This window comes from Nipponia nippon, unplaced genomic scaffold (assembly GCF_047370975.1).
Source record: "Nipponia nippon isolate SJK-2023a ecotype South Korea unplaced genomic scaffold, ASM4737097v1 scaffold_6, whole genome shotgun sequence".
Taxonomy (NCBI): Eukaryota; Metazoa; Chordata; class Aves; order Pelecaniformes; family Threskiornithidae; genus Nipponia; species Nipponia nippon.
Genome location: NW_028262380.1, coordinates 61,827,725 through 61,854,926, shown reverse-complemented (window position 1 = coordinate 61,854,926; position 27,202 = coordinate 61,827,725). Strand labels below are relative to the sequence as shown.

Genomic DNA, 27,202 nt, shown 5'->3' with positions numbered 1-27,202 from the left:
GGTTGGTTTTTTGTGTTTTTTTGTTTATTTGTTTGTTTGTTTTTCATTCTAAGATAATAAATTCAGTGGGTTCCATGCTGCCAAATGTCCCCCTCTCTTCCTGTTTCCTTTCTCCCAAATCTTCATAGATCTTTAAAATACAAAGAGACTCCTACGATCAACAAGCCAGACTGTTTGCACAATAGAGATCTCACCCAGTAATTTGTGAATCAGGCTCCCGTATCTTCTATTTGAGCTGTAACATATATTCCAGACAAACACTCAGTCATGATTTAGGGACTTCAGCTGGTAAGGAATACATCATATACTTAAGTAAACTGTTCCATGGTAAATTACTCACACTTTTAAAAATATGTACCTTATTTCTAGCCTGAATTTATCTGGCATCAACTTCCAGCTCTTGCATCTCGCTTGCCTTTTTCTGCTAGATTAAAGAGCTCGCTATTGTAAGAAATATCTTCCCTCTGTAGGTATCTGCAGACTACAATGGTCTTTTGGACTAGTTAAACAGACTAAGCAGCTTTGGTATCTCACTTGTAAAACTGGCTTTCTAGACTCTACTAGATTTTTTTTTTTTTAATTATTTTAAAAATTTTCTTAAGTTCTTTTGCAAACCCTTTCAAAGTTTCCAACAATCTTTTTGAAGTATAGACACCACAATGTACATGTTCCAGTAATGGACTCATTAATACCATATGCAGGGCAATTTCACCTTCCCACTTCGGCTTGTTATTCACCTCCTGATACTTGCAGAGATCATAATTGCCCTTTCAGCCACTATGTAGCATTCAAATTCGTATCAATCATGAAAACAGTCTTGAACAGTCTTGTTTCAGAGTGACTGCTTGTGAGACTGTGGTCTCACATAATGAACATTTTTTTTTTATTCCTACGTGGACTGGTATTTGTCTGTGTTAAAGCATGGTCTGCTCAGTCTGTAGATCAATCTGCAAAACCGACAAGGTCCATGTCATTACTTAACATTTCATCAATTTTTGCGCCGACTGCACATTTGGCAAGCTTTGAGTTTATTTTCTTTCAGGTCTTCAAGAAACGTGTTGAATGATACTGGACTGATGAGGTTCTTGCTGAACTTCCAGAAATGGTTCAGCTGGGATGACAATTCCACGTTTACATTACTTTTTGAGGAGCAACAGCTAATGCATTTTTGATGTGTGCAATCGGACTTATGTTGTGTTTTTATAGCCTTGATTATTTTTTTTAAAAGGGCTTGCTAGTAGCAATGTGCCAGTATCCCAGATCGAGTTAAAAAACAGCAAAGGGTTCTTAAGAGGGTTGTGGGTTTTTTTCCAAACTCCCAGAATGAAAAATATTGGGCTGTCTGCTATTATATCTTTCCTAGTATCTGATAGCACAAAAAGCGCCTCTTTATCACTGTGAATTATGAATACATCTGTTTGCTTCTTTGCAAATACAGATTGGAGTGAGTTACTGAATATTTGTAGGGGGTTGAATTCGTGCTTGATAACTGGTTGTGTTTGACCCATACACCTTACTATTTCAAAAATACTGCTGCTGCTTAAAAATTTTTGCAAGCATAATTTTTCTTACTCTGATGGTCCACAGTTATTTCATTCATATTTTGAGCTCTTATTACTGCATGTTTGTGTTTCCAAACTGTAATTTGTACTTGTTAACTACATTGCTGCCTTTGTCTTCTTTTTTTAAGTGAGGGTAGTCTGTTCAACAAAAGAAGCTTTTTCTCATGATTGCAGAGTTGGGGATTTTGTCATCTGGAAACAGACTTCTTAGTTTACTGTCTGCATTTTTAAGCTTAAATCTTTATTTCTGTTTAATTTTGTGTGAAATATTTTAATCTATGAGGAGCTATCCTGGGTAAAACCCTCAAGTATATATGTTACCAGTCAGGACTGTGATCTTACTTTACTTTCCAAGTTAAATTGGTTTGTGGCTATTTGCTCATAGGCATCTGGGTTTTTTGGTATGGTTTTCTGTTGTTGCTGTTTTTTGTTTTGTTTTTTTGTTTTTTGTTTTTTTTTGTCTGTGATCAACTTATTTGTTAGAACAGGATCCTATGAAATTACCCAGAGACAGTCTTACTAAAATGTCCTTAACTTTTTATGGTCAAAAGTAGGCACCAATACTTTATTGGTTTTGCCAGTCATGTCACGACATTTCTAGCATATACTTCTGCGATAGTAATGCAATGAAAAAAATGCAGAGAGATATTTAGGAGTTGTTTTTCCTCATTCCTTATCTGAGTTAGGGGCCTTAGGGCAACCCTCCACCAGCATGGCATCCTGTGTGTTAGCACCTCCACCCAAGAGCAATAAGGGCAGATACTGCAGTGCATCAAGAAGTACTTTATTTTTTCGAGAGCAGGCGCAACAACAGACTTGCTCAGTGACCTTTGGTATTTTGCCCAGGTAGTTCCCCCCAGCCCCTGCAAAACAGTTTTTTAACCCTACACAGTTTGGGGTGTTTTGCAACAGAATAATAGGGGGCATGGAAGAACCGTAAGTAGAAAAGTCTGATTTCTTTTATGAAGGTTTTTCCTCATGCTCCAAAAGAGCCCTTGGAGGGCAGTGACAACAGAATGCTTTCCTCGAATATGAACAGCAAACATAAGATGATGGAACTATGCAACAATTTTATTCTTAGAAAAAACAGAAATTTCTAGATGTGAAGTATAAATAACTCTAGAAGAACAACGCTTGAAATAGGTACAGAAGGAAATGAGTATTATAGGTACAGGAAAAAGTGCTCGAAACGGATCCTTTGTTAGATAAAAGTCTGTTTCTCTTTAGAAAGTGCACTTAAACGTACTGTAACATAATTACATTAGAAATTTAACTAATAATCTCCCAGAAACAGTTCTCTGGAAACCTTTCCATGGTGCTTTTTTCAACTTGGTGGAATCCTTCAGAAACCTTTAGAGAGGTTTAGATACAGAAGGATTTGGCAAGTGTCGCAGGTCGGTGCTGGGTGGGGGTCCTGGTGCCTGCAGGCTGTCTGCCTCCCAGTCTCAGACAATGTGAGTGAAACTGCCTAGACCGTCTTCTGTCCTGGGAGGTCAAAGCTGGGACTCTGTAAGCCTAAGCTCAGTGTTATCTGAGGTCACCTAAAGCTCCCCTGGCTGACAGGGACTGCTTGGGGGTGCTGGATCCTGTGTCTCTTCTCACTGATCAGAGAAACTGTCTGCGTTGGATGCTGTTGTGTGGCTGAGCTGCAGTGCCCAGGTGTGCCTGAATTAACTTTGGCCTCCCGATTCTCCAAGGGCCTCCCCTATGTTGTACCCTTCTGTCGGGGCATCCTCTGGTGTCCCAGCAGCGCTGTCTTGTCTGGGGCTTGAAAAAGTCCTGCTCTTTCTGACCCCGTATCTATAGGGAAAGGAGGGATGGAGTCTTTCATCAGGTTATTTTGTTGAAAACTTTTCTTTTCCCTCAGCCCTGAGATATCTCTCTGGTTTTGTTGGGCAATTGGATCCTGCTTCTTTTTGTTGCCAGAGAGATCAGCAAAAGATTTACTTCTTTCATCTACCTCTTGGAGGAGGAGAATCTGAAACAAGATTAGTGATTGTGTTAAAAAGAGGGGGGGGGGGGAAGTTTTCCATCCATCATAGCTGGAGCTGTTTGCAGTGTTTTTTCCTCAAGCAAGCTAGATAATTTTTTTTTAACCATATTTTCATTGAGTTGGTGAGCATTGTGCCCTTAAGTATAGTATCTGCATCTGTTTGTTACCCATGCTGCATGGCTATCCTTTTCTGTGCCACTGTAGCTTCTGTCTCTGATCTGCACGTATTTCCTCTTCTCCTCTTTTCTTTTAAGTGTCTTTTGGGGCACAGACCCTCTTTTTGTTCAGTCGTGCACATGGGTGTCTGTGAAGGAGCCCTACGCTTTCTCACAGGACAAGTCACGATATCCAGCGCTGTAGGGACTTTTATAGAACAGGGTTGCCTTTTAACTGGTACTGTGGTGTTGTTTTACTGAGCACAATGTCTCTGTGACTATTCATACTTGTTATTGCTGGTTTTTAAAATGCTTTTTAGACTATTGTTAACCACTTTGGAAGGCTGGAGGGGAAAATGAGTGGAAACGTGCATCTTGGTGTCCCCTGGTTACTTTAAACTGAAATTGTGGGGTGTGGAGGGCAGGATTCAGAGCATTTATTGCAGATAAAAATGTTGTAAGGCGAGTTTGGCTACGCTGCCGTGCCCCGTCTGCCCTGGGACAGTGATGGCAGTCCTGCTGGTGCTGCAGGATAAGCATCACCTCCCTGGTGTGAACCCCAGGAACTCTCAGCTCTGTTGCAGAGCTGCTCCCCTGACTCTTCTGGGAGCAGTTAATCTGTTCAGAGCAGTTCTGGGAGCCTACAGGTGAGCATTATTTCAGATTTTTTTGTGGCTCAACTTGTGATTGCCAGTATTGTTTGTGTATGTGTATTATATATATGCACATGTATATATACAGTGTTTCTGGAGCGATATTTGCACAGGCTGCACTAGGTGGAAAAATAATTAACCACAGTGTTTGCTGTGAGCAGGTGGGTGCAAAAAGAAACTTCATCACTCAGGACTTCAGCTGTGTTTCTTAGTAAGCGAACCATTTTGTGGAGTTAATTTAATTCATTCGTTTTAACGTTTTGCTATTTTCCACTAAGGAGAAGGGGTATCTGCAGGCAAAAATATGTGATTTCCCTGAAAATCTGCTTTTACTTGGAATATATTTCCACCTGGAGCAAGTGTGTGCGTTTCAGCTCATTTCCCAAATTTAATTCTCCTGTTGTTCTTTATTTTTAAGATTGGTGGGAAGCAAATGAAGTTGGCCACTGTTTAGATGAATGCATATGTTTCTACAAAGTTCTCTTCAGCTGCTAGTATATTTGAGGTGAAATCCTTGGTCTTTTGTGGTCAGAGGGGAGTTACATCACAGACCTTGGGGAGAGTTATGATTCAGAGGGCTGCAAAGAATGGCTTGCCACAGCCTACTTGTAATTCTTGTTAGCTTATCAGCAAAAAGGATCTTGGATCTCATGCCTCTGTTTCTGAGAAGGAGCTCATAGATGTCATGCTATGGAAATCCTCATCCAGCAGCTGGAGACTGGGTTGTCTTTGTAGATCACTCACAGATCCTGCTGATAAGCACCCACTGGTTTCTAAAAATCAGTGACCTTTAAGGTGTGCTGAGTAAGGGACCCCAAATTTCATCTTGCCATGTAGAAAACTACTTTCTATTTTGCTTGTTACATATATATCACTCATTTATAGAAGTGTGTGCATATATGAAAAAAACCATATATATATATAATGGACTGTAATTCTGGGAGGAGGCAAGATCTTAAAGCAGTGTCAGGCTTCTTTATAAAACTTTCACAGAGTTATGGCTAGTGGAAAGAACAAATTCTCTGTAGTTATTTATGGTAGAGACTCAAAGGAGCTGTGATGTCTAAAACACCAAGAAAAATCACAGTTATTCATTTAACGATCTACAGTTTAGCCATATTACTTCCTGAAGATGACTAGTCTTCAAGGTCTGGGTAATTTCTTGTAAAACTAACTCTAAATGAGCCATTCTTGGTCTTCGGTGATGTAAAGCAATTGGTTTAAATGATAAATATCTGAGGTCCCAGATTTTTATACAGGTATTTGAATGACAGGCTCTAATATTTGGGGAGAAATTCTTCTCTTTTGCCTGCCTGTCTTTTTCTCTGGACAGCTCTTCAGATTTCACACAGTTTTCCTTTCCAGGCAATACAAACTTAAAAATAGACTTACTGTTCTGGTAAACAAGTCCATAAACAGCACAAAGTAATCCTCACTCTGCTGTTCATCATTTCTTTAATAATGCAGATATTTCTACAAGGGCTCTAATGTTCCCCGTCAGAGGCTATTCAGGGAACTGTAAATTAAAATTTAACTTTAACTTCGAGGAGGTGTTAGTCAGTAGGAATCTGTTATTTGCAGTCACTCTGCTCTTCAGCAAAGCTCCAAATACATCCAACCTGTCTGATTTACATCAGCCTTAAAAGGATTTCTGAACCTGCTGAGTTCACTGGATGTCCTCCTGACTTTGCGGGTTTTTGGGGGTTTTTTTGTTTTGTTTGTATTTTTGTTATTGTTTTTTTCTTTCCTTTTTTTCCTCCCCATTTTTTTTTCCTCCTATGGTGAGACAGAAGTCAGGTCTGGGCTCTGTTGCATGTGACCATCCTCCATGGCAGACCATCTCTGACTTTTGAGGATGCATCTCAGTCTCCTCCAGCTTATCCTCGTCCTGCTTCCTGTAGCTCAGGGCTGTCACCTCCCCATTCACAGTGGTACAAATGATGGAGAAGAGCATTTCCTCAGCACTTGGACAATATCCATCTGGGAACACCTCTATATCCTATTGAAGCCCATTCTGATGACACACCTAAAAAAGCTCTGCTGCTAACAGGAAAGTTAGTCCAGATTTGCATTGTTTTAGCAAGGGTAAGAATTTAAGCTGGTGTTTTAAATTGAAACAATAATAAAGTGTAATATTAAATAAACTTATGATTTTAATATGAAATCCTAAAATAATAAACAGATTATTTTTCCTTTATGTTCTTAGGCTAAACCTTTGATACTCATTTATCTAACTGCCTTTATGATTATACCTACTATGGTGGTTTATAAAAGTTTTTATCTGAGATTAAAAAATTAACCTTACTAATGGCTACAATAAAAAGCTACAGTGGAGTAATTTAAATTTTAATTTAAAATTTAAAAAATGCTATTACTCAAATTCTACTTGCTTCACATTAATTTGTGCTGCATTAAATTTAAGACTTCAAGGTTGTTCAGCAATGTCAAAGTCAAAGCTTCCCTGTTTTGGGTTGGTGAGGGGTTTTTTTTGTTTGTTTTGTTGTGGGTTGTTTTTTTTTTTTGAGACAGTTAAGTGTCTATTGTAACAACAGTAACTTTGAGTTGGGTAAGTAATAAATGGCATGTTTTTCCTTATTGAAGGCCCCAGTGCAAATTGTGGTATGTGGTTTTGTAAAAAGGACTGATCCCTGTGGCACAGGACCTAACGCTTCCTTTATTGAGAACACAAATGTCTCAGTGTTATGGACTGGGATCTGAAACCCTGATATTTTAAGTAATGTCACTGTTAGGCTGGAGGGCAAGTTTAGCATATGGGTTGGTTATACATCTTATGCACTGCACTGCAGGGTTTTAACCGCAGACACTTTCCCTATCTGTGCACTGTTTTCCTACACTTGAAAGTTAATTCACACGAAGGAAGCCTGTGAATTTTAAGAGCAGTTGTATCTGAGTATCTTCTTCTGCGTGCCTTTCATTACAAATGAGATGATCCACTGCAAAGGAAAAGATACTTGGGAATAGCTTTTTCCCGTGATGGGGCCTAAATATTAATACACTTGCATTCAACCTTCCCCTTGGAGACAATGTTTCGTTTGTCTGTTGTTCTCACTTGTTGCTTCTGCTTTAATTAAATTCATTTAAGTGACATTTAGCTCAGGCTGGGACTGTGCTTCTGACCTCTGATTTGAAGGTAGGTTGTCATGTATTTTTGAAAAGCACATTAAATTCAGCCTCCCTTCCTTCCTTCTAAAAATCTTTTGCTTCCTTTCTATGACCTTAGCTAACCTTTTCTGAGCTGATTCAACTCTACTAGCCCAGCAGAAACCTCTCTTCCCACTCTCCCCCACTGGTTTAGTTTCTTGGCGGACTACTGAGTTGACCTGCCTCATTAAAGGGTCCAGCGAGTACCAGAACTGGGTGCAGGTCCAGCAGCTGAACTATGGCTGGACATAGGAGGGCTTGGCTAGGGGGGAAGCAGGACCTACTCTCCCTTCGACAAGAGTGACCTGGTAGGTTGGCTTACCCCAGACTACTGTCTCTTTAGCAGCATGGAGGGTGACCCTTGGTGATGCCTTGACTTGCGCTGTGCTCCGGTGTAAATATTCGCTGCAGAGGTATTAACCTCTCTAAGTGGGGCACTTGTGAAGGTGAGGGCTTATTGAAAGAAATGTTTGTTGCAATTCTCAGAGTATTTCCCGCACTCACTAATGAGGCAGCGGCCCATGAGTCCCAGAAGACGGGAATGGAGAAACAGAAAGAAACCACAGTACTGCTGTTGCACTGCTTTCTCCCACGGGTCTGGTTCAGTTCAATGCCATGTCTCCCTGGGCCAGTCTGCCCTCTTGCCTCTCTCCCTTTACACATCCTCAGTCACTTCCTACTGTCAGACTCCTCCATTTGTAGTTACCATCTGGTTTCTGTGGTCTTGCTCTTGTATCACTTCATCTCCTTTCCTCACAGAGCCTCGCAATGACCCATTTCCTTTGTGAACACCCATCCTTAGGTGCTAATGCATCCACTTCACCGTTCTTTCCTCTTTTTGGTGGTCTTCTGCCGGTCCTCTTTGCCCATTATCTGTGAATTTCTTTTCTCTTTACCCCTATAGGAAGAGCTAATCTAATACTTAGAGAGTGTAAGAGAATCTAATACTTTTTTATTAATGAGAAAAGGTTCTCCGTACTTTGAGCTAGGGTTTGGGAGAGTGAGGGGAGAGAAGAAGGGTATTTACCAGCTGAGCGTGGCAAGGAGGTGAGGAGTATCAGTGGTATGAAGCGTGAGCAGCAGAAGTGCCCCAGGATGTAGCTGTCTGGTGCTTAATTCTCTGGCTGCTGTCCCTTGGCTTTCTGGGCATCCAGCGGGTGGTGGAAAGGGCCAGTTGTTTCCGCATTACCCCTTTGAGATCCAACCTCTAGGGTGTCTAGAAATGTGGAAGAAGGAGATCTGCCGTGGAAATAAAAGGTACTTTCCAGGAGGCTGGTGCTTGGGGGCAGAGGCTTGCTTCAGAGATGTGCCATTTGGGACTTGGCTAGGCTTTTCATTGTGCTCCTGTTTGCATCCTTGGCTGTGTCATCTTGGAAAATGTGCTGTCTGTGTGGGGGTTTGGCAGCCCCTATAGAAAGCCCACTCTATGTTTACTACACCCTTCTCCTGTGTCCCCTCTTCATTGTGGGGGAGGGTGTCAGATATAAACATGCTGCTGAACATCTATTGTATTTTCACTCACATAACCTTGGAGCAAATCCCTAGCAAGTGTCACTTGAGTGTTACAATGAAGGTGGATTAAGCAATTTATGGAACCATAAGATAGTTGACCTCAACCTCCACATAAAACGCACAAGGAAGCGCGTGAGGGTTTTTTTTTGCTTTTCTTTGGTTGGCATGGCTGGGGTGTTGCACAGCATTGTTTTCCTCTTCTGTCTTTTTTTGTATACTCCATCCCACCATATAAGCGGATGCTCTTGCAGTTTGTGAAGTCTATTCATAGCTGGCTGTTTGCTGGGTAAGGGGGATCACTGCTTCTGGTGAAGGTGCCCAAAGGAAAGTCACAAATTGTTTTTGCTATCTTCTATAAAATAAGAAAGCCCAAGATAGCCTGGGGGCATGTGGGTATTTGATTCACGTGGGGAAACCCAGGCTGAAGCCACATTCTTCACCTGAGGATTATGTCTAGTTCTCTTCTTCCTTTCCCTAGCAGATTTTGGAGTGCTTAATGGAGGAGATCAGATAATTTTCCCATTTTTATTGATGAGACAGCAATCAACTGAGGCACAGAGGGGAGAGCCGGGAGTGGAGACCAGCACTGTCCGGCTCCAGCCTTGCACTGTTGATGGCTCCAGCCGTTTGGCCACACTGGCTGCCTTCAGTCTTCATTTCCTCCCCAGGGGAGCTGGATATGGATGTTGCAAGCATTTGCTGCAATGTCTTGGCACCAGCCATCGTCTGTAGGATGCACCTTTAGCCCCTCTGCAGGCTGAGAGCACAAGAAAGGTTTTTCCACCATGTCCCCCTAGAAAAGACACAGACCGCTTGCTATTCGATTTGTTGTCAGCATATGGAGAGAAAGTGGGGGAGAGAGAATAGTATTCCCATATTTGTATACGAATCACAAGCTTTCAAATAACTTTGGACCAACTAGGTTTTTTAAGCTTGTCAGAACTAGATTGATACTTGTGAGCAATGAAAATACTGGAGAATGGGTGTATTACACATTGGAGAAATGTTTGTTGCCACCATCTTTAACCTGAGTTTTTGTTTGCTACTAATACTGTTGTTGAGATCAGAGGTCAGGTATAATTTAGATTAAGGGAGACAGAGAAGAAGGACTGAGCTATGTTTGCACGCCGCAAATGAATGCGTTGATCAGACTTTACAGGGAAAAGCAGAGCCCTGATTTAGAAAAGCACTTGAGCATGTGCTTCCCTTCAGGGAATGACAGAGTCTTATAAGGCCTATTGACTCGATGACTGAAAGGGATTTCAGCTTGTACCCATACCTGAGTCGGCTTCAGAATAAGGGAGGGGGGGAATTTTTTTGTTATTACTCTCTCTTTCTTTTTTTTTTTTCCACAGAGTCAAGGTGAACTGTGGGAATATTAAGTACTGTGAAATTACAAACACAGAAGCATTCCTCCAAATTAGTAGGAAACCTCTTCCCCCAGCACGTCGTGTTTGCCTTTGGGAGCAGTAAGTCAGGTATTTAGCTGGGCAGACCAAATCATGTGCAGAGCTTGTGAAAATAATTATCTGTACATTTCCAGCTTTTGTTTCACTGCCCTTAAATATGCACTGAAATTTCACTCTGAAAATTCTGAGCCAGAACATCATTTTGCTGGGAAAATTGCATATAAAACCTAATTAAAAGCATCATCCCACACTTTTCTTTTAAAAGTACATCCACTACCATCATGCCTCTAAATGTAACGGAGCTCAACAAGTCTCTAGCAGCCAAGAAGACACGTAATTTAAAGGCTATTTCAGCATTTGATTAAGTGCACAGTGATAACTACAAGCCCATGCCCTGCAGGCATGACAAGAGGCAATTATGTTCTGAGGTCAAAAGCGAGGGGGAGAAAAAGCACAAGATTTTGATGACTTACTTAATTTTCTAGCTCCTGAAATTAGCAGAGACAAAGAAGTTCTAAATCGCCCAGATAAAATCCTGTCATTATCTGTTGCCGTTTCACCCTCTGCTCTCACTTTGCCCTGCAGAAGCTCAGGAGGATGATTTTCCACCAAATGGCTGCACTTAGAAAACTCAAGTTGGCACACGTTTAAATTTTGAAAACCACTTTTTTTAACATCTTTAAGTTCTGCCATCTGTATTTAGATGTCTGTCTGCACATTGGATCCTGGAAAACGACACCTGTTTTCCGAAGTAGTGAGCAGCCATCACCTCCTCTTGACTTCAAGCCAACAATTAGGTCACTTATTTAGGAGATTAAATAAGGACCTCAGTGAGAGACTGCAAAAATAGGGAGCTGCTCAAAGGAGAGAGGAGTCTATTAATTAATTAATACAATCCTGCTGTGTATTTCACAGATGGGTTTTGATGTATCTTATTTCATAGCAAAAAAATCTTTGCTCCTCATAGGAAAACCAGAAAAAACATTTAAGTAATATTATCATATAGGCATGCAACATCAAGAAATGTGCTTACAAGGAGATAAACAGCCAACCTCTAATCTCCCTTTGGAGTATTTATTGCAGATATCAGGGTAGAAAGCAAGCCATGCAGAGCAACTGATTTGGTGGAGGATGGCAGGATGGAAAACACATGCCATTGCTTTCTCCTATCGTATTGTATTACAGTATTCAGCTATTCCTACAGTTTGTCCAGGGTGTCACATTTCTTTTATGCTGTATATCCAGGAAATAAATGTTGACTCCATGATGCCACAGTGAGGTATTGTCATGGTTTAACCCCAGCCAGCAACTAAGCCCCACACAGCTGCTCGCTCACTCCCCCCTGGTGGGATGGGGGAGAGAATCAGAAGAGTAAAAGTGAGAAAACTCGTGTGTTGAGATACAGACAGTTCAATAGGTAAAGCAAAAGCTGTGCACACAAGCAAAACAAAACAAGGAATTCATTCACTGCTTCCCATCAGCAGGCAGGTGTTCAGCCATCCCCAGGAAAGCAGGGCTCCATCACGCGTAACGGTTACTTGAGAAGACAAACACCATCACTCCGACCGTGCCCCCTTTCCTTCTTCTTCCCCCAGCTTTATATGCTGAGCATGACGTCGTATGGTATGGCATATCTCTTTGGTCAGTTGGGGTCAGCTGTCCCAGCTGTGTCCCCTCCCAGCTTCTTGTGCACCCCCAGCCTGCTCACTGGTGGGGTGGTGTGAGAAGCAGAAAAGGCCTTGACTCTGTGTGAGCCCTGCTCAGCAATAACTAAAACATCCCTGTGTTATCAACACTGTTTTCAGCCCAAATCCAAAACCTAGCCCCATACTAGCTACTGTGAAGAAAATTAACTCTACGCCAGCCGAAACCAGCACAGGTGTCTGTAAGTGAAAGCTGCCCTTCTAATGGCAAGCAGCCAAGTGATTATCTGAGAAACAAGAACGTGAATTCCAGTAAACAGAAAGCCACATCTAGAAATGTTTGCGTCTGTCCAGAGGTTCTTTAATGGGAAGCAGAACATGAGCTGTTGTTTTTGGGGAGGGGTGTTTGGTTTCAGTTTGAGGGTTTTTGGGGGGTATTTGGGACCGACATTCATTTAATATTAGTAGATCAATGCTGTAAAGTCTCTTAATACAGGATAGATGCCCAGGATACAAGAAATACACTGTCACACCTGGTACAGAAACTTGTTTAAAAGCTTTTACTCAACCTCTGTATTTTCATATTAACTATGAAATCCTCCACCAGGAGCCTGAAGTACTGCATCATCACTGTTTATAGAGTTGCTGTGAGATTAGGATGCTACCTTTGCCCTCAGATAAACTTCTATTTTAATAAAACCATATTACTGGTAGCCCTTCCTAATGTCTTATTTCCAGCAAAACACGAGAGTTAAGCTTAGCTGCATCTGTACAGGATTGCTGTTTGACAAATACACAGGGTTTGTATGAGTGAATTCCCAGACAGTTTATTTCTGTGATTTTAAACGGGGTTTTCCTCAACCATTGCATGTTTAATGTCTGCTTTCTTTGACAAAATAGAACAGTTACTGCAAAAAATGCATAGGAATTAACAACAAAAATATACTTTCTGAAGCATGTGGGATGGAGGTTTGAGTTTTGTTTTCTATAGTGGGAACTGTAAAAAATAAAGTAGTATTAGCAACTGTCTTTGCTGTTTCTGTAGCCCACAGTAGCCTCCCAGAGAAAAGGATCAAAATCGCCCAAGAACTGGGCCAAACCATAGCTCCAAACAACTAATATTGACTGTAAACCTCATCTTGCCGTTTTCTTGGCAGTTGATAGGAGTCCTCTAAGCACATGGCAGGAGGAGGGAGGGCACTTGGCCTCAGCATTCTGCCAAAAGCTGCTAGAAACCTTCTGCCTCCCGTGTTGCCAATCTGTTCAGGTTTAGTGCAAAAGAGGCTCAAAAAGAGAGCTCACCACAGCTCTTTTCCCCCCTCAAAAAAAAGAAAGCAGCAGCCTGGCATCAGAAGTTTTCTGGTCAGCACTGGGCCTGTGAATGCTAAAGATAACACAGGCAAATATAAACTGCCCCCCTGTTGCCGGTAGAGTCCGGTGTTTCGCAGAGCAGGGGCTGCTGCAGGCTTCTGTGGACAGATCCTTTTAAGTGGACGTAAAACCTCTTGATGTTGTTTGTAGGGCAGGCTAAAATTGCTGGGCTTTGCTAACTCTGCTTTTCTGACAGGCTTATCTCTTTCATCCAATGTTGTCTCTAACTGTGTCCCATCCTTCCTCCACTCACCTTGTCGTTGATTAGTGACGTAAAGTCAAGGGTAAGAATGAGGTATTGCCTCTCAGAGGTTTGCGCTTGTCCTCCTGGCTTCCCTCCTTCTGTAACAGGAGAACTTGGTCGCAGTACAAATTTACTGCATTACACAAATGTATGGTGCAATGTGGCAAAACTGTTTCTCCGATCTCAGGGAATGAGGACATCTTACATGATCTAAACCCTAAAGCTATGCTAATCATAGAAGCTATTATTCAAAAATAAGTGCATGTCTGTCTTGGGAGTTTGGCAATTAGTCCACAACTCTGGTACATCAGTAAGGATCTGATATTAGAGTAATCCCTGCAAATTTACAGAAATGGGAATGTTTATCTGTCCAATAATACAAATCTAAATGAGACAACTGACAATAATACAAGGCTTCACGGAAGTTAATGTGTTGGATTGCTGCCTGCCAGACAGACAGATAGAGCAGCCTCGATACAGCTACGGGGTATACCAAGAAACATCAGTAGGCTTTTATTTCCATAAGCAAACTTGGCATGTATGTACCACGTGGAAAGTTTATGGGACAAGACAACAGTGCATTGGAAGGGATTTTTGGATTTGGGGAGGGTATTTTGGTGTTTTTATAATGGGGCCAGGGGGGAAAGTAAGTTGTTGAAAGATGCTTGGTGTCAGATGGCCCCTGGATCTGTTAGAGGGTTAAACCTTCCCTGACTGCTCTGTGACCATCACACAGATACAGGCTCAGTTTATATGTTGAGTTTTGTGCTTGGCAGTAGTACAAAATGGAGCCAGAAGGGCACATCATCCTGCAGCTGGAAACCTTTTCGGTGTGGGTGAGTTTTCACTCTCGTAGAATAAGGAAGGGAAGGGGTTGGCTTTTGTTTCAGCTCATGGCCGGTGCACTCGGCTGGAAAACAAATATTCGGTTCCCAGCTTCACTGTGGATTTCCCGTGAGATCTTCTGGAAGCTGCATAGCCCTTCTGCGGCTGAGACAAGAATGACAACGCATAGCTAATTCATATGGATATTTGGGGGATTAATACAATCATGTTTGTCAAGCTGTTGAAGATCTTTGGATCAAAGAGGCTGTAAAGATGGGAAATATTATTGCTTGTTGTCATGTGAGTTTATTTACTAATACTTTAGGGCTTTGTTTTCAAGGCATCTCAAAGTGTGTTTCTTTCTTCTTTTGCAAACTGTAGCCTGGATTTCTTTTAAAACAGCCAAGATTTCTGAAAGCTCCAGGCAGATCCAATGTAAAGCTGAGACTGAACTTTAATCACCCAGTGTCCCATATATTGGCCTTTCCATGGAAAATATCACTGCAAGGGCCAAAACTTCATGATGGTTGCCAGAACCCGCAGGCCATCCCCCGGCACACTGCAGGCTACAGCAAAAGCCATTAGGCTCATGTTTTCTAAAGGACCAAAAAAAGGACCAGGAGCAACGCAGATGTTATTACATCTGCAGTAGGACAGATGCAGTCTTGCTGAGCAGGTGGGATCCTGGCGCTTGGATTGCTCATTGTCAGACAATTTCCCCCGGCTGATCAGGTACAACACAGGACTGTAATTTTATATATCAAAGCCAACTAGCTTTTCACCTGGTAAGCAGAAGGAATAACAATGCCATAGTTGCTATTTATCTCTTTCAATAGGGGATTTCTGAAGTCCTGTATAAAAGGGATTGTTAGCTTATTTTTGAGATGAGAAAATCAAGTCACTGAGTGGAGAAGTGATTTCTCTGGGCAGCCAGCAAGCTGGGGATTGGACCCCTTTTCTGCAGACTGTATCTCAATGGTACCGAAACTATCTCAGTACAGCATATGGATAAAACCTGCTGCTAAACGTCGTTCCGCTTTTAATCCTAGCCTCAGTGTGGAAAGTAAATGTTTACTGTGTTTCTGTGTTAATCCTTGCAGCTTTCAGCCGTGCCCCGGTCCCCATGGCTGTGGTCCGAAGGGAGCTGTCCTGCGAGAGTTACCCCATAGAGCTTCGCTGCCCGGGAACAGATGTTATCATGATCGAAAGTGCCAACTACGGGAGGACTGATGATAAAATCTGTGACTCTGATCCTGCTCAGATGGAGAATATCCGCTGTTATCTGCCAGATGCCTATAAGATTATGACTCAAAGGTATAGTATTTAATATTCTTTGTTTGCTGGCTGTTGGTTTTTTAATCCGGTATGTACACACCAGTTTGTGTGTGTGTTTGCATGAGAAAATGCAGGTACTTAGTCTGTATGTATGTGCACAGAATTACAGCTATCATTGCTAAACTGTGGGTTTAACAGAGTTGGGTTAGCATCACACAATATAAATGACATTTGCTGTAAGTACTACTAATCAGTCATCTTGATACTCACTGTGTCCCAATTTTACCTCTGAAATACCTAAAAATCAAAGCTCTTAATGAATATATAAGTGAAGTCTTTCTCAAATGCATGTTCACTCTTTTTTGTGCTGTGTTCAAACAGATGGCCAATAATCTCCTTTAAACAATTAATACTTTGTGTTCAGAATAACACATTTTTCAAAATACAAAGGAAAGTCTTCATCATTCATCATGTCGCCAGGCTTAGTTTTAGGGAGGATCTGAATTCCCAGTCAAGGACTCGCGTTCACATTGGTTTTGCAGAAGACTTGCTAAATTTCTGTGTAATAAGTATTGCTGTTAAGTGTGGCTGCTGCATCTGGAAATAGTAACTGAGATACACGCCATGTAGACAGACATGTTGCAGAGCCAGGGCCTAACAGTTTATTCCAACCTAGAGGTATCCTGGTTATGGAAAGCCTTTAACTGTTGCTGAATTTTTCAGGGTATTTTCTGGCATAAGAGGTGTTGTGGGAAGGATCTGTAAGTTGCAGCTCTTGAAGTGTAATTGCATTCCGTACATTTCTCCTAATAACTACACGTGAATAATTATTCAGTATATTTGGCTGTTAATTAAATAGTAATAGAGATTAGTATTTCAGGGTATTAATAACGGTATTGACACAGGCAAAGTGTTGCTAATTGAAGTCATGACAACAGTGTTTGCATGGTGACCTAATGGCTAAAGCAGTGCAAGGTTTTAATGGAGTATCTTGCTATTGTTTGCTGTGAGACACTTTGCACTAAAAATGGAGTTGTGTGAGCCACAGAAAAGAAAGTCTGAGTTTCATCTATATTTGACATGCTAACAGCTATTTTTGAGCTCCCTTTAGAATTGCTCCACGTCAAGGATTTAGATCTCAAAATGCTGAGAGGTCTTGTGAAAAACGTCCTCGTCGCTGCATATGGTTCCTATAAGCCCATTCTTTAAGTTGAATCTCCTTGCATAGCTGGTTGAAGTCCTGTTTGTAGGATTGTCCCGGTTACATTTCCAAGACAAGCGGAAAGGGTAACAATGTGCCATCAGCCGGTCCCTTGGATTCAGCATGGTTTTAGTGGAATTACTGTAATTCTCCTGTTCAGGTTGTTAGTGGCTTCAAGCAGAAACCCTTAATCCTCTGCATATTGTCAGAATAAAACCATGTCATCCCCTTTGTGGGCTGTTACAGAGTACAGAGTATTAATATTTTCATATATACATAGCGGCATCCTCCAGCCGCTAGCTTCCAAGCCAAATGCAGAGCTCTGCCTGCAGTCTTCTGGTCAGTCCCCACGTGTAGCAAGGCTGCAATAAACATGAGCCCTTTGGTCAGGGAGGGCGCGTAATCATGTTGTGTGCCCACAGCGCTGGGATGAAAACTCAGCTCCAGGTATCATCACTGAGGACTCAAACAGCTTAGCAGAGAGTTAGCAGGGAAGCGCATCTCTGGGACAAAGCATCTCTTTTCTCCCATTTGGGAAGAAATTGGTGCTGTAGAGGACGGCCACTAAGGGGAAATTTCTTGCAAGGGAAAAGCAAATCCCTGCTGACTGAATATTAATATCTGTGAGGCCTTGCCTGATGCCGTTTATCAGTGAGGAGGTTCAGGAAAGAGTGGTGGCTCTTCCCATTTAAGACATTTGATGATCAATTTTCATGACGAAGTGTGCAATCGTGTTATTAATTGGGTACTATTGAGTTTCTTGAAAATAAATATAACCTGGTTCTAGTTAAAAGGCAGGTTAAAAAGGGGAAAGATACTCTACTTTACATTTTTGTGTCAGTCTCATTTCTTTTATTTAATCTCCATTAATTCAAAGAGTTGAAACAATTTAAAAATAAAACCATTAAAATGAAATATGTTCTTAAGATGCAAACCAGCCTGCCAGCTCACAGCTCCAAGTACACCTTATAGCTGAGCTTCTGAAAAAAGTAGTTTAAAAGGAAAATCGTGACAGCCTAGCAGTTGTGGCACTAACTATGGCATTTTCTTCTGAAAGCCTCTACCTGCAAAATTAATCAATTCAGCAGTATTTGGGTGGTTTTGCAGATGAATGCAGGCTTTAATACAATGAGCTTGTCTTTGCTAACGCTGCGGGGTGGGGAAGCAGCTACTGGGAACTAAAGATCCTCATGGCAGTGTAACCCGCATGGTAATCGAAGCTGTCTGCGTATGGAAAGAAAAACGATATGCACAGTGCATGCTTATTATGCGTTGATTAATTATTGCATTCATAAATACACAGTCCCCTTGTAGGTTTTATAATAAGTTGTCTAACTGCTGGCAGTTTTTAATCAGCAACGCGGTACAGCCGACTTAGACACATTATGGCATGGCTGTGGGGAGGGGGAGAGGGAAACGTGGGAAGAAAAGTCTGTGTGAGACAGAGATGTTGTTAGTATGTGAGCTGAGGCTGCGAGTGAGCAGATTTATGGTAGATATTAGTGATTGCTCTCCCAGCCCACCCTCCCCCCCCAAAAAAAAAATTGAGCTAGCATGTTCCTTTCTTCTGTATGTTTATTTAAATTAATTTTGCAGACGAGTACGTGGGGTTATTTTGAAAGGGAAAGGCATAAATCTGATGGCGTGTTTGTGGAGCCCCCTGAGCAGAGGGAACACAAGGAGTTCTTACTGCAAGCGTTCAAGCGTTGCCCTGAAAATCTCTAAAAATCTTTGGAGTATTGCTCTAAGTAAAGAACATATAAACAGCTTGTAGGGAGCTATTTTATAGGAAATTAAATCTTTGTGGCCTATTTTGTTTTTTAACTTGCCAGCTCTTCCTTCAAGCATTCGAGCAGCAGCTGCCCATAAAAGCTCAGAAAGAGTGCTTTATGGACTGAAGTTTTTCTGATGTGATTAAAGAAAAATGTATTTCATAGCATGTTTGTTTTGGTGAAACGTCTTTTCAAGGCCTGTAACGAACAATTAAATTCTAACCATGCCCATTGTAAACTGTGTGCACTGTACCATGGGAGACTTCTCTATGTCCTCCCTTGAGCAACTGTGCCACAAAATTAACATATCATCCGTTCAAACAGTCGGGGTTCTCTGCAAACAATAGGGAAAAGCAGCCTCCTATTCCCGTAAGAGTTGCCTTTGTTTTTATAGTGTTAACACTGCCATTTAGTCTATTAAAAAACACCCTAAAGAAAAAGAAAAAAAATAGCTTTCAGCGTGCTCTCTTGAATTTCATGTGGATGCTTTCCACCAAGGAAATGCCCAGCTCAGAAAGACAAAATCTGTGATTACTTTTTGCACGCTGGTGGTTTCACTACAAGTCAGTGGAGCTAGTTGCCTTGTAAAAGTGCTACACAAATTTAAAACTGCAATGTGGGCAAGGGAATTAAACATCTAGTTGCCTCCTCCTTGATTCAGACAAATACGCCAGCGTGTGCTTCTTTTCAAGGCACGTGCTTAAGCATTTTGTGGAACGAAGACCTGCCCGTGTACTTTCCTGGGTTGAAGCCAATGGAAGGAAGAAGATGGGTGGATCAGGTTTTGCGTGTATGTTCACAGAACTGTGTGCTATTGATACCACCTTTGTGTTTAACTTTGTAATTTGAAACAGCCTCTTTTGCTGAGCTCCTTATCCTTTCCTGTAGGCTTTAACCTTGAATGTTAAAATGGGGGGAAAAGTCCAAGTAGCAAAGCTGGCATGTAGGTACACATACACAGAACAGTTGCATTTTTTGCCTTAAAGGCAAGATGAAAGCTTTCCTTTTGCTTTCCATGTATCAGGAGTAAAGGGATCGTTGTCTACCCCAACCATTGTCTGCTACTCTTAAGCTAGAGGAAGAGAAGGAGGGATGGAATAATAAGACAAAACCAGCAGGCATAACAGAGGAGCCAGGGGAGAAGTGTTCACAGGTCTCAGCAGCTGTTCCCAATATCAAAGCAAAATTCCTTCTGCCTTTTCAAAATTTGGAGGGTAGAAAATGTGGAAATCTCTTGCTGGGGAACTCTCTCGTATCGCTCAGCAACTCGGAGAGCTCAGTTTGCAAAGGCGGCAGCTTGCACAAGTCCTGGCTTTTGCGACAGTAGAGCATTGCAGAGCTCTTGTGTGCCGCTGTTGCCACTTCTGGCTTGGGGATGAGGGCTGAAAGCTGCTTAGCTCTCTCCCCTCTTCTCACCTGAAAAGAACACTGGACCCATTTTGTGTCCCACAGACAAGACACCTCTTGCCCAGAGCTTCCCGCTGCTTCCAGGACACAGAAACTGCGGCTTCTCCAGCAGAGGATGTGTAGCCTGCACAGTGCAGTGGGATGTATACCCTCTGCTCCGCTGCAGCTGGTTGTGGTGCTCTCTGCCCCCAGCAAAGCACCCTGCTGTGGTGTGGGTCAGGGCCTGGCAAGTGGGCGCTGCAGCTCTGCTAGTCTCCTCTGCTGGCTGAGCAGACAGAGAATTTCTAGTAGCTCCATGGCAGGCACAGCTGGGAGGTACTAGATGCCCTGCTGGGCTTCAGTTGCTTAGCTGAGCTAGTTTCCTTTAGGTTCAAGTCTAATCTGCATGGTTTGTCCCTGTGGTTTCAGTGTTGGCATCATTGATGAAGCCTGCAGGTCAAGACCTAGAGTTAAAAAAAAAAAAAAAAAAGTGCAATTAAGAGTGTAAGACCGTAGTCAGCTGCTTGACACTCTCAGATTTCCATTTAGTTTCATCAGAGGGCCTGATCCTTTTATGTGAGGAGGGGCACTCACAATTCTCCTGGTAGTCAGAAGGATTTGTGCAGGCACTTTGCATGGGGTGGATGAGAAGAAAGACATTGTATGAACCAGCTTGCATTACACTGCAAAGATTTTTCATCTCCTGAAGGGCTGTGTTTTGTTAATGTTTTTGGTTGATGACCTGAAAAATGCAGGAGTCCGAAACGAGCGCCATTATTATTGTAATAATATTGTATCTCATGGTGTGCTGTTATTGATGCTATCAGCACCTGTGATTTTCAAGACGCTTTCAAAATGCCAGTGATCTGCTCTTGTGTTGGGAAATAAAGAAGCAGGGTTATCTGTATTTTACAGATAGGATAATTCACGTTAATCATTCATAAAGTGGCCACTGGTTTTGATCATACCAATTTTGGGATGTTCTCATAGAGTCTTTTATATTAAGTAGCTTGTTCTGTTGCATGTCGGGAGGATGCGCAGGACAAGGAGAGCTGCAGACCTGGAGGCTCTGTAATGACAAGGCCGTCAGTAGGACTGAATGAGCAGACTTCAGTTGAATTGAAGCACAATTGTGTCAGACTCTACAAAATTAATGGTGTATTTCTCAGAAAACAGCCCCCTGCTTAGATGTTGTCATCACCTCTGACTCAGATACTGAATGCCCCATTTGATAGGAACCCTTCTGCCTTCCCCTGCATCCTGAGTACATTTTGTGAAGACTGCCAAGATAATACTCATTATTCTAAATTTGTTATCACACAGATGGCATGGGAAGTGCATTTCTGAAGGACTGAGATGTTGCAATGGGAAGCTAGGCTTTTCTCTTTCTGGGAAGCATAAGTCTGGCGCTTTGAGATTGCCGTGTGAAAAGCATCAATGTGGAAAAATACTAATGTTTCAGTTAGACGCTAGTTTCTGTAACCAGTAGAAATGAACAGGGAATACTGAAGCTCACGTTCCCTGGATTCTGATTTTAAAGGCTAGAAAACAAGCCTCACCACTTGGTTAAACAACCTATTTTCTCACCATGTGGAAAGATATTTTAAAATGAAGCAAAGTCTACTACTCTCATCTGCACCTTGATCCTGGGACAAGGGCACATATACTATTACTAAGAGGGGGAAAAAAAATAAAAAAAGAAGAAAAAGAAACAGTAAGTGCTAGTGGAGCAGTGTGCACTGAGCTGTTGAATCACTCTAAAAAAGGTCGCTACTTCCCAGCCTGTACAATCTTAATTTATCCTACCTCTTCCTTTCCTGAAAAAGCTGTCAGACCCAAGCAGAGGAGTAAATTCTGAAAGCGACAGCCCCCTGGAATTGCCCTGGTACCCTAGTAAATCAGGGCTTGTCAGCCCAAGCATCTCAGCTGATTGCAGCTGCCATGGTAACAGATGAGGAGGAGGCAGTAGTTTCTGAAGGTTATTAGGTTCCAAACTGTGGAAGGCTCTGTAGATCAAAAATAATGCTTTAGGCTTCCCCGAGTACCAATTGGTAGCCGTGGCCAGCTATAAAGCACCCCACTTAAAATAAATAAATAAATAAATAAATAAATAGACAGTTGCGCTGTGCCGTGGCTGCTGGTTTTTGGTTGCTGTTAGCATATGACTCCAATGTGCTATCATTTGAGAAAATCCAGGCTTGAGCTGAGAAAGCAATGTGCCAACCGGCGGCCTCCGTGGCCAAAGGGAAAGGCCTCCTTGGAGTGCCCAGGCTGGAGGAAGCTGGAGGAATTAATCATTGCTGTTTTCTAAGACTGTTTCAGTTTGCAAGCTATTTTGTTTTGTTTCATTTCATTTTTTTTCTCCCCCTCGCTGGCTTAACTGACAAAGAGAAGATACGGGATAATCTCTTGGATAAATCATGTCTTGAAGTCGCCTCGGAAGTGCTGAACACATGATGTGCTGAAAACTGTGCAGGGAAAATCCAGGTTTATTACTCCATCCATTAGTTTACTAGTGTGAAAGTGGCCGGCTCCAGCCTGTCAGAGGGAAGGGACTGGCCAGCCCTTGGCAGCCTGCCGCATGTAGCTTTTGCCAGTGGGAGAGGACCTATGTGAAACATGCTCCTGTCATCTGTTTTCTCTGAATGTTTGAGGCTCGTTGAGAACAGCAGCCACTAATCTGTACACGGGGAGGAAGCGCTGAGCAAAGATGGAGATGTTGCTGACAGCGGTGTCCACCGGTTGAAACGTGCACTACATTTATTACCACGTTGCAGGAGGTGGGTGCAAGCCCATAGAAAGCCTTCGTGTAAACGCAAGGAGGGCGATCAGGGAAGATGCTGCTCTAGGCCCTAGGGTGCTGTTCTCTGCTTTTGCTGAAACAGGTTTTGTACCATGAAAAGCATTATCTGAGGTGCCCAAAGAGCAAAGTTTAAAGCCAGGCATCTGCATGCTGCCCATGGCACCTCCTGCCCATTGCCTAAAATGCTGAAGTGATGAACTTCGAAGATGCTTCTGCTCAGTCTTCCTGCATCTTCAGTCTGCCTGAATGTGACAGCCTGATGAGGCCATCACAGGGCTTGGTCTTCAGATGTTTGGTCTTTTTGTCACAAGGCTTAAATTGATTTAGAGCATTGCAAGATCGTGTATAAAGTTTATTCAGGCTAAATGGACTTATACTATCTTAAGATAACAAAGAAATAATTTGGTTTGAGTAGAAAGATACATGCATGCTCCTCTGGTTAGTCTTCTAGCTAGAAATAATGGCTAAAGGCCTGTGAGGTAAGATGACTTTGAAGTAACGCATCTATATCAGTTTCTTTTGCTTTTTTCTTTCTTCCTGTACAAAAGAGCTCAGTTAGTCTATGCCTGAGGTCAAAATTGGGTTTATACACAGGGGATTGTCTGTTCTCCAGGATATTTCAAAGCTTTCATTCAGCACGTTTGTGACTGCATCGCTTGTGGAGTCTTTGGAGCTTGAACTCCGTATTCCATTCCAAGACGTGTAAAACCAGCACTGGCTTATACCACACCCTCTCTGTGTGTATGCCTGGGATTTCTGTACTTCTCTGCAGGACTGGAAACGCTCTCTGCAGACATCACTCACCTTTGCACGCTTGCAGTTTGGCATCCACAGCATAGCTTTGCATGTTGTGTGATTGCTCTGCTGATACCAAATGCAAACGGGCAGAAGATGGGTGTTAGGCACAAATCATTCGCTCACCAGTATCAAAAATATGGACTGACGCAGGCAGTGTTCCTGGATCATCAGTTCAACATGGTCCTTAAATTTAAGTGTGAGTTTTGTTAGTGGGATGAACTGAAGTTTATTTCAATCTCTTTGGAGAAAAGCGGGAACAAACGGCTTTTATCGGAAAGAGTGACCCAGGAAAAGGTTTTGCTGCCATTATGATTCAGGAGAAGGATTTTATGTATCAGTAAGCAGAGTGCATAAGAGATGCCAGGGCCACATCTGTGATGTAAAGGAAGGGCAGGATATGGGATTTATGATTACAGCCATCTTCTATGCATTATGCATAAGATAATACATTGGTGTCCGTTATATACAGTAGAAGCCTTAATTCAGCTGGAGTCCTGCTGACATCGTAAACTGGGAGACAGCGAGTAGTTTATGGGCAGTAGTAGAGCCTCCAGACTGAATTATGGCCTCAGCATTCAGTCTGTTACTGAGAGTTGCAGTTCGTAGTAGGCAGTATATTACATGCTTTTACCCAGAGCAGGATCGGTGACAAAGAAGGAAAAACTTTATTGCAGAGACGCTGTAAGGAACAGGAGATGGAGTTATGGGCAAGAGAACCACAGAAAACTATAAAACTAATGCAAGGGAAGAAGGGAGGATTTGGAGCTGGCCAGAAGAAAAGATGCCAAAATGGGAACAGGGTTTCCCACGCAGTTACTGGCCTGCCCCAGTGCCCTGTCCTGCCTGCCTCGGGGCAGGACGCGGCATCCCTTAGTGGGCAGGGGCTGTCTCTGCCACCTCCATGCCTTTTTTCGTCTGATCCCTCATAGTTAGAGATGGGCTTTCACTCCAATGCCCAAGATTTTTACTATTCTTTCTAAATTTTCTTTGTTAGCATTAATTGCAATTGCTGGATGGTCTTGCTGTCCATATAAATGACCAAACCCTTTCTGAATCTCATCAAGTCCCTGGTCATGATGACTTCCAGGAGCTCTAAGTCCAGCAGGATAACAGCTTAGTGTGTGAAAAACAATTGCTTTTTGTCAGGTTTTAATTTCATTGCCATTCATAGAATCATAGAATGCTTTGGGATGAAAGGGACCTTTAAAGGTCATCTAGTCCATCTCCCCTGTAATTGGCAGGGTTGCTGCCTGATCAGCCTGCTCAGAGCCCCATCCAGCCTGTCCTTGAATGTTTCCAAGGATGGGGCATCTACCACCTCTCTGGGCAACCCGTTCCAGTGTTTCACCACCCTCATTGTGAAAAATTTTTTTGTTGTGTTTAGTCTGAATCTACCCTCCTTTAGTTTAAAATAAAAACTTAACTAATTAAAATTAACCCCTTGTCCTGTTGCAGCAGGCCTTGCTAAAGACTATCCCCATCTTTCTTGTAGGCCCCTTTAAGTATTGAAAGACTGCAATGAGGTCTCCCCGCAGGCTTCTCTTCTCTAGGCTGAACAACCCCAGCTCTTTCAGCCTTTCCTCACAGCAGAGGTGTTCCATCCCTCTGATCATTTTTGTGGCCCTCCTCTGGACCCACTCCAACAGGTTCCTGCTCAGACTGAAGAGACAGAGCCATCCAAGCTACCTTTTCCATTTCCATTCATTAGCTTGTATGCGTTTCTCATATTGCTTCTAATTTATCTGCTTTCCAAGGGAGAAAGTTATGATCTTTCAAATATTTCTTCTTATGGGAGTTGTTTTGCGTTTTTAGTATGAGTGCCTGAAGCTTCTAGTTGTTTTTCCCTGAATGCCCTTTAATTCTGCATTGCCGCATTTCAGACAAGATGAGCTGTACTGTACACAGCGTTCCAGTTCAGGCTGCATCATCTACCTATATAAAGGCAAGATGTTATTTTTTGATTATTATTCCCCCCACCCCACCCCATGAAGCCTACTCAAATGCTGAAGGTTTTCTTTATTTTAAGCAAAACCAAAAGGACAGAGGAGGGAGAAAAAAATTGTTTGTGATAAATTTGAGAGTTTGAGGCCATTTCTCTTTGGAAAGCCTGCTTCCTCTCTTCCTTTCCCCAAGTGCTTTGATTTACACAGAATGTCCCATTTGACTCAAGAGTATTGCAAACCACACAAATATAATTACGTCCTTCCCCAAAACGTCTGTTCTGTTCTTGATAAATTATTAGCTCTCTTGGTCACTTGGAACAGATTGTTCCACTTAAATGGTTACAGTGGTGCCCAGCTAGCACTGATGGAAGGCAAAGTTTGGTCCTCGATGCTAATGCTAGCAAATATGTGGAGTAAAATATAAAGGCAACCATTAGGTTGGAGGGAGCAAGGTTAGTTCTGGAAAAAATATAGTGCTTGTTGCAGGTGTCTGGGGTCTGAATCATGCATATCAGAGCACTGTGCTCTCGTCAGGGATGTTGGTGAACTGGAGGTGTGCTCAAGTTGGTACCTCGAGTGATTTTTCCCATGGGTAAAGGAGAATTGCATGTACAAAGGCAGATGAGTAATCTTCACTGTTGATATTTGGGAGAACACGGGAGAAGTCTTTAGGATCCCTCTAAATCTGCCTGTGTCAGAAGTGCTCCTTGGCACCCTTTATTAACTGGCAAGGTTGCCAACAGCTGAACACAGGCAGCTAATATCTGAGACACCTTGAAAAAACCCAAACCCTGTAACTATACATGCACACAAAGAATATAGGTCACCTTCAATGGAGTGGATTAGACTGAGCTCTGGAAAATCAATTGGAGTTGATTAGTTGCACTTGTAGCTAGATGTAAAGAGTTAAAGCCAGGCACCAAACAACGCAGGCTAATGCCTGTCGTGTCTGGCTGCAATCCAGAAAACACTTTCATGCTTGTGTAACGCCACGCATGTGACAGGAGCTGCCTGAAGCCGGCGCAGAGGTAGAAGCCTTCCAGGAGATCTCCGCAAACTTTGTTTTTGTGGCCTGGATGGCGTCCACGCAGCGAAACCACCTGGTGGTCATCTCTCCAAGTCGCTGAAAGTCAAGGAGACCTAAGGGCAACAACTGAGCAGCCACCTACTTCGCTGCAAACCATGCACGTGAGCAGGCTGGCAAGCCGAGGGTGGATCATGCAATCCTACTGTCACCACTTCTCCCAGTTCTAATGACTGCGGTCTTCTATGCCCAGAGGTGGCTGCAGTGAAACTGAAGTTGTAAACACTTGTCAATTATTTAAAAAACAAAAGTACTCTATAAAGAGTGAAGGGAGAGGAGGAGCGTGGAGATTTTCTTTTATAGTGCTTAAAAGGCACCTCATTGCATCAGCATACAGCTTCAGTGCCAATTGACACAGTGTCCCCCAAAGGTGTTTTTTTGTCAGGAGACTTTGGGTGGGAGTAGAAACCT

The 27,202-nt window shown here is 42.5% G+C and overlaps 1 protein-coding gene across 3 annotated transcripts in view; it reads left to right on the top strand.

Annotated features, from left to right (window-relative positions):
• Window positions 1–27,202, top strand: part of ADGRL3 (adhesion G protein-coupled receptor L3) — a 513,913-nt gene that overhangs the window by 224,570 nt on the left and 262,141 nt on the right. For all 3 annotated transcript variants that reach the window (XM_087736050.1, XM_087736051.1, XM_087736049.1), the window contains exon 5: window positions 15,630–15,843. In XM_087736050.1, coding sequence (XP_087592176.1) covers window positions 15,630–15,843 — 214 coding nt within the window. The remainder of the gene's footprint in view (window positions 1–15,629; window positions 15,844–27,202) is intronic.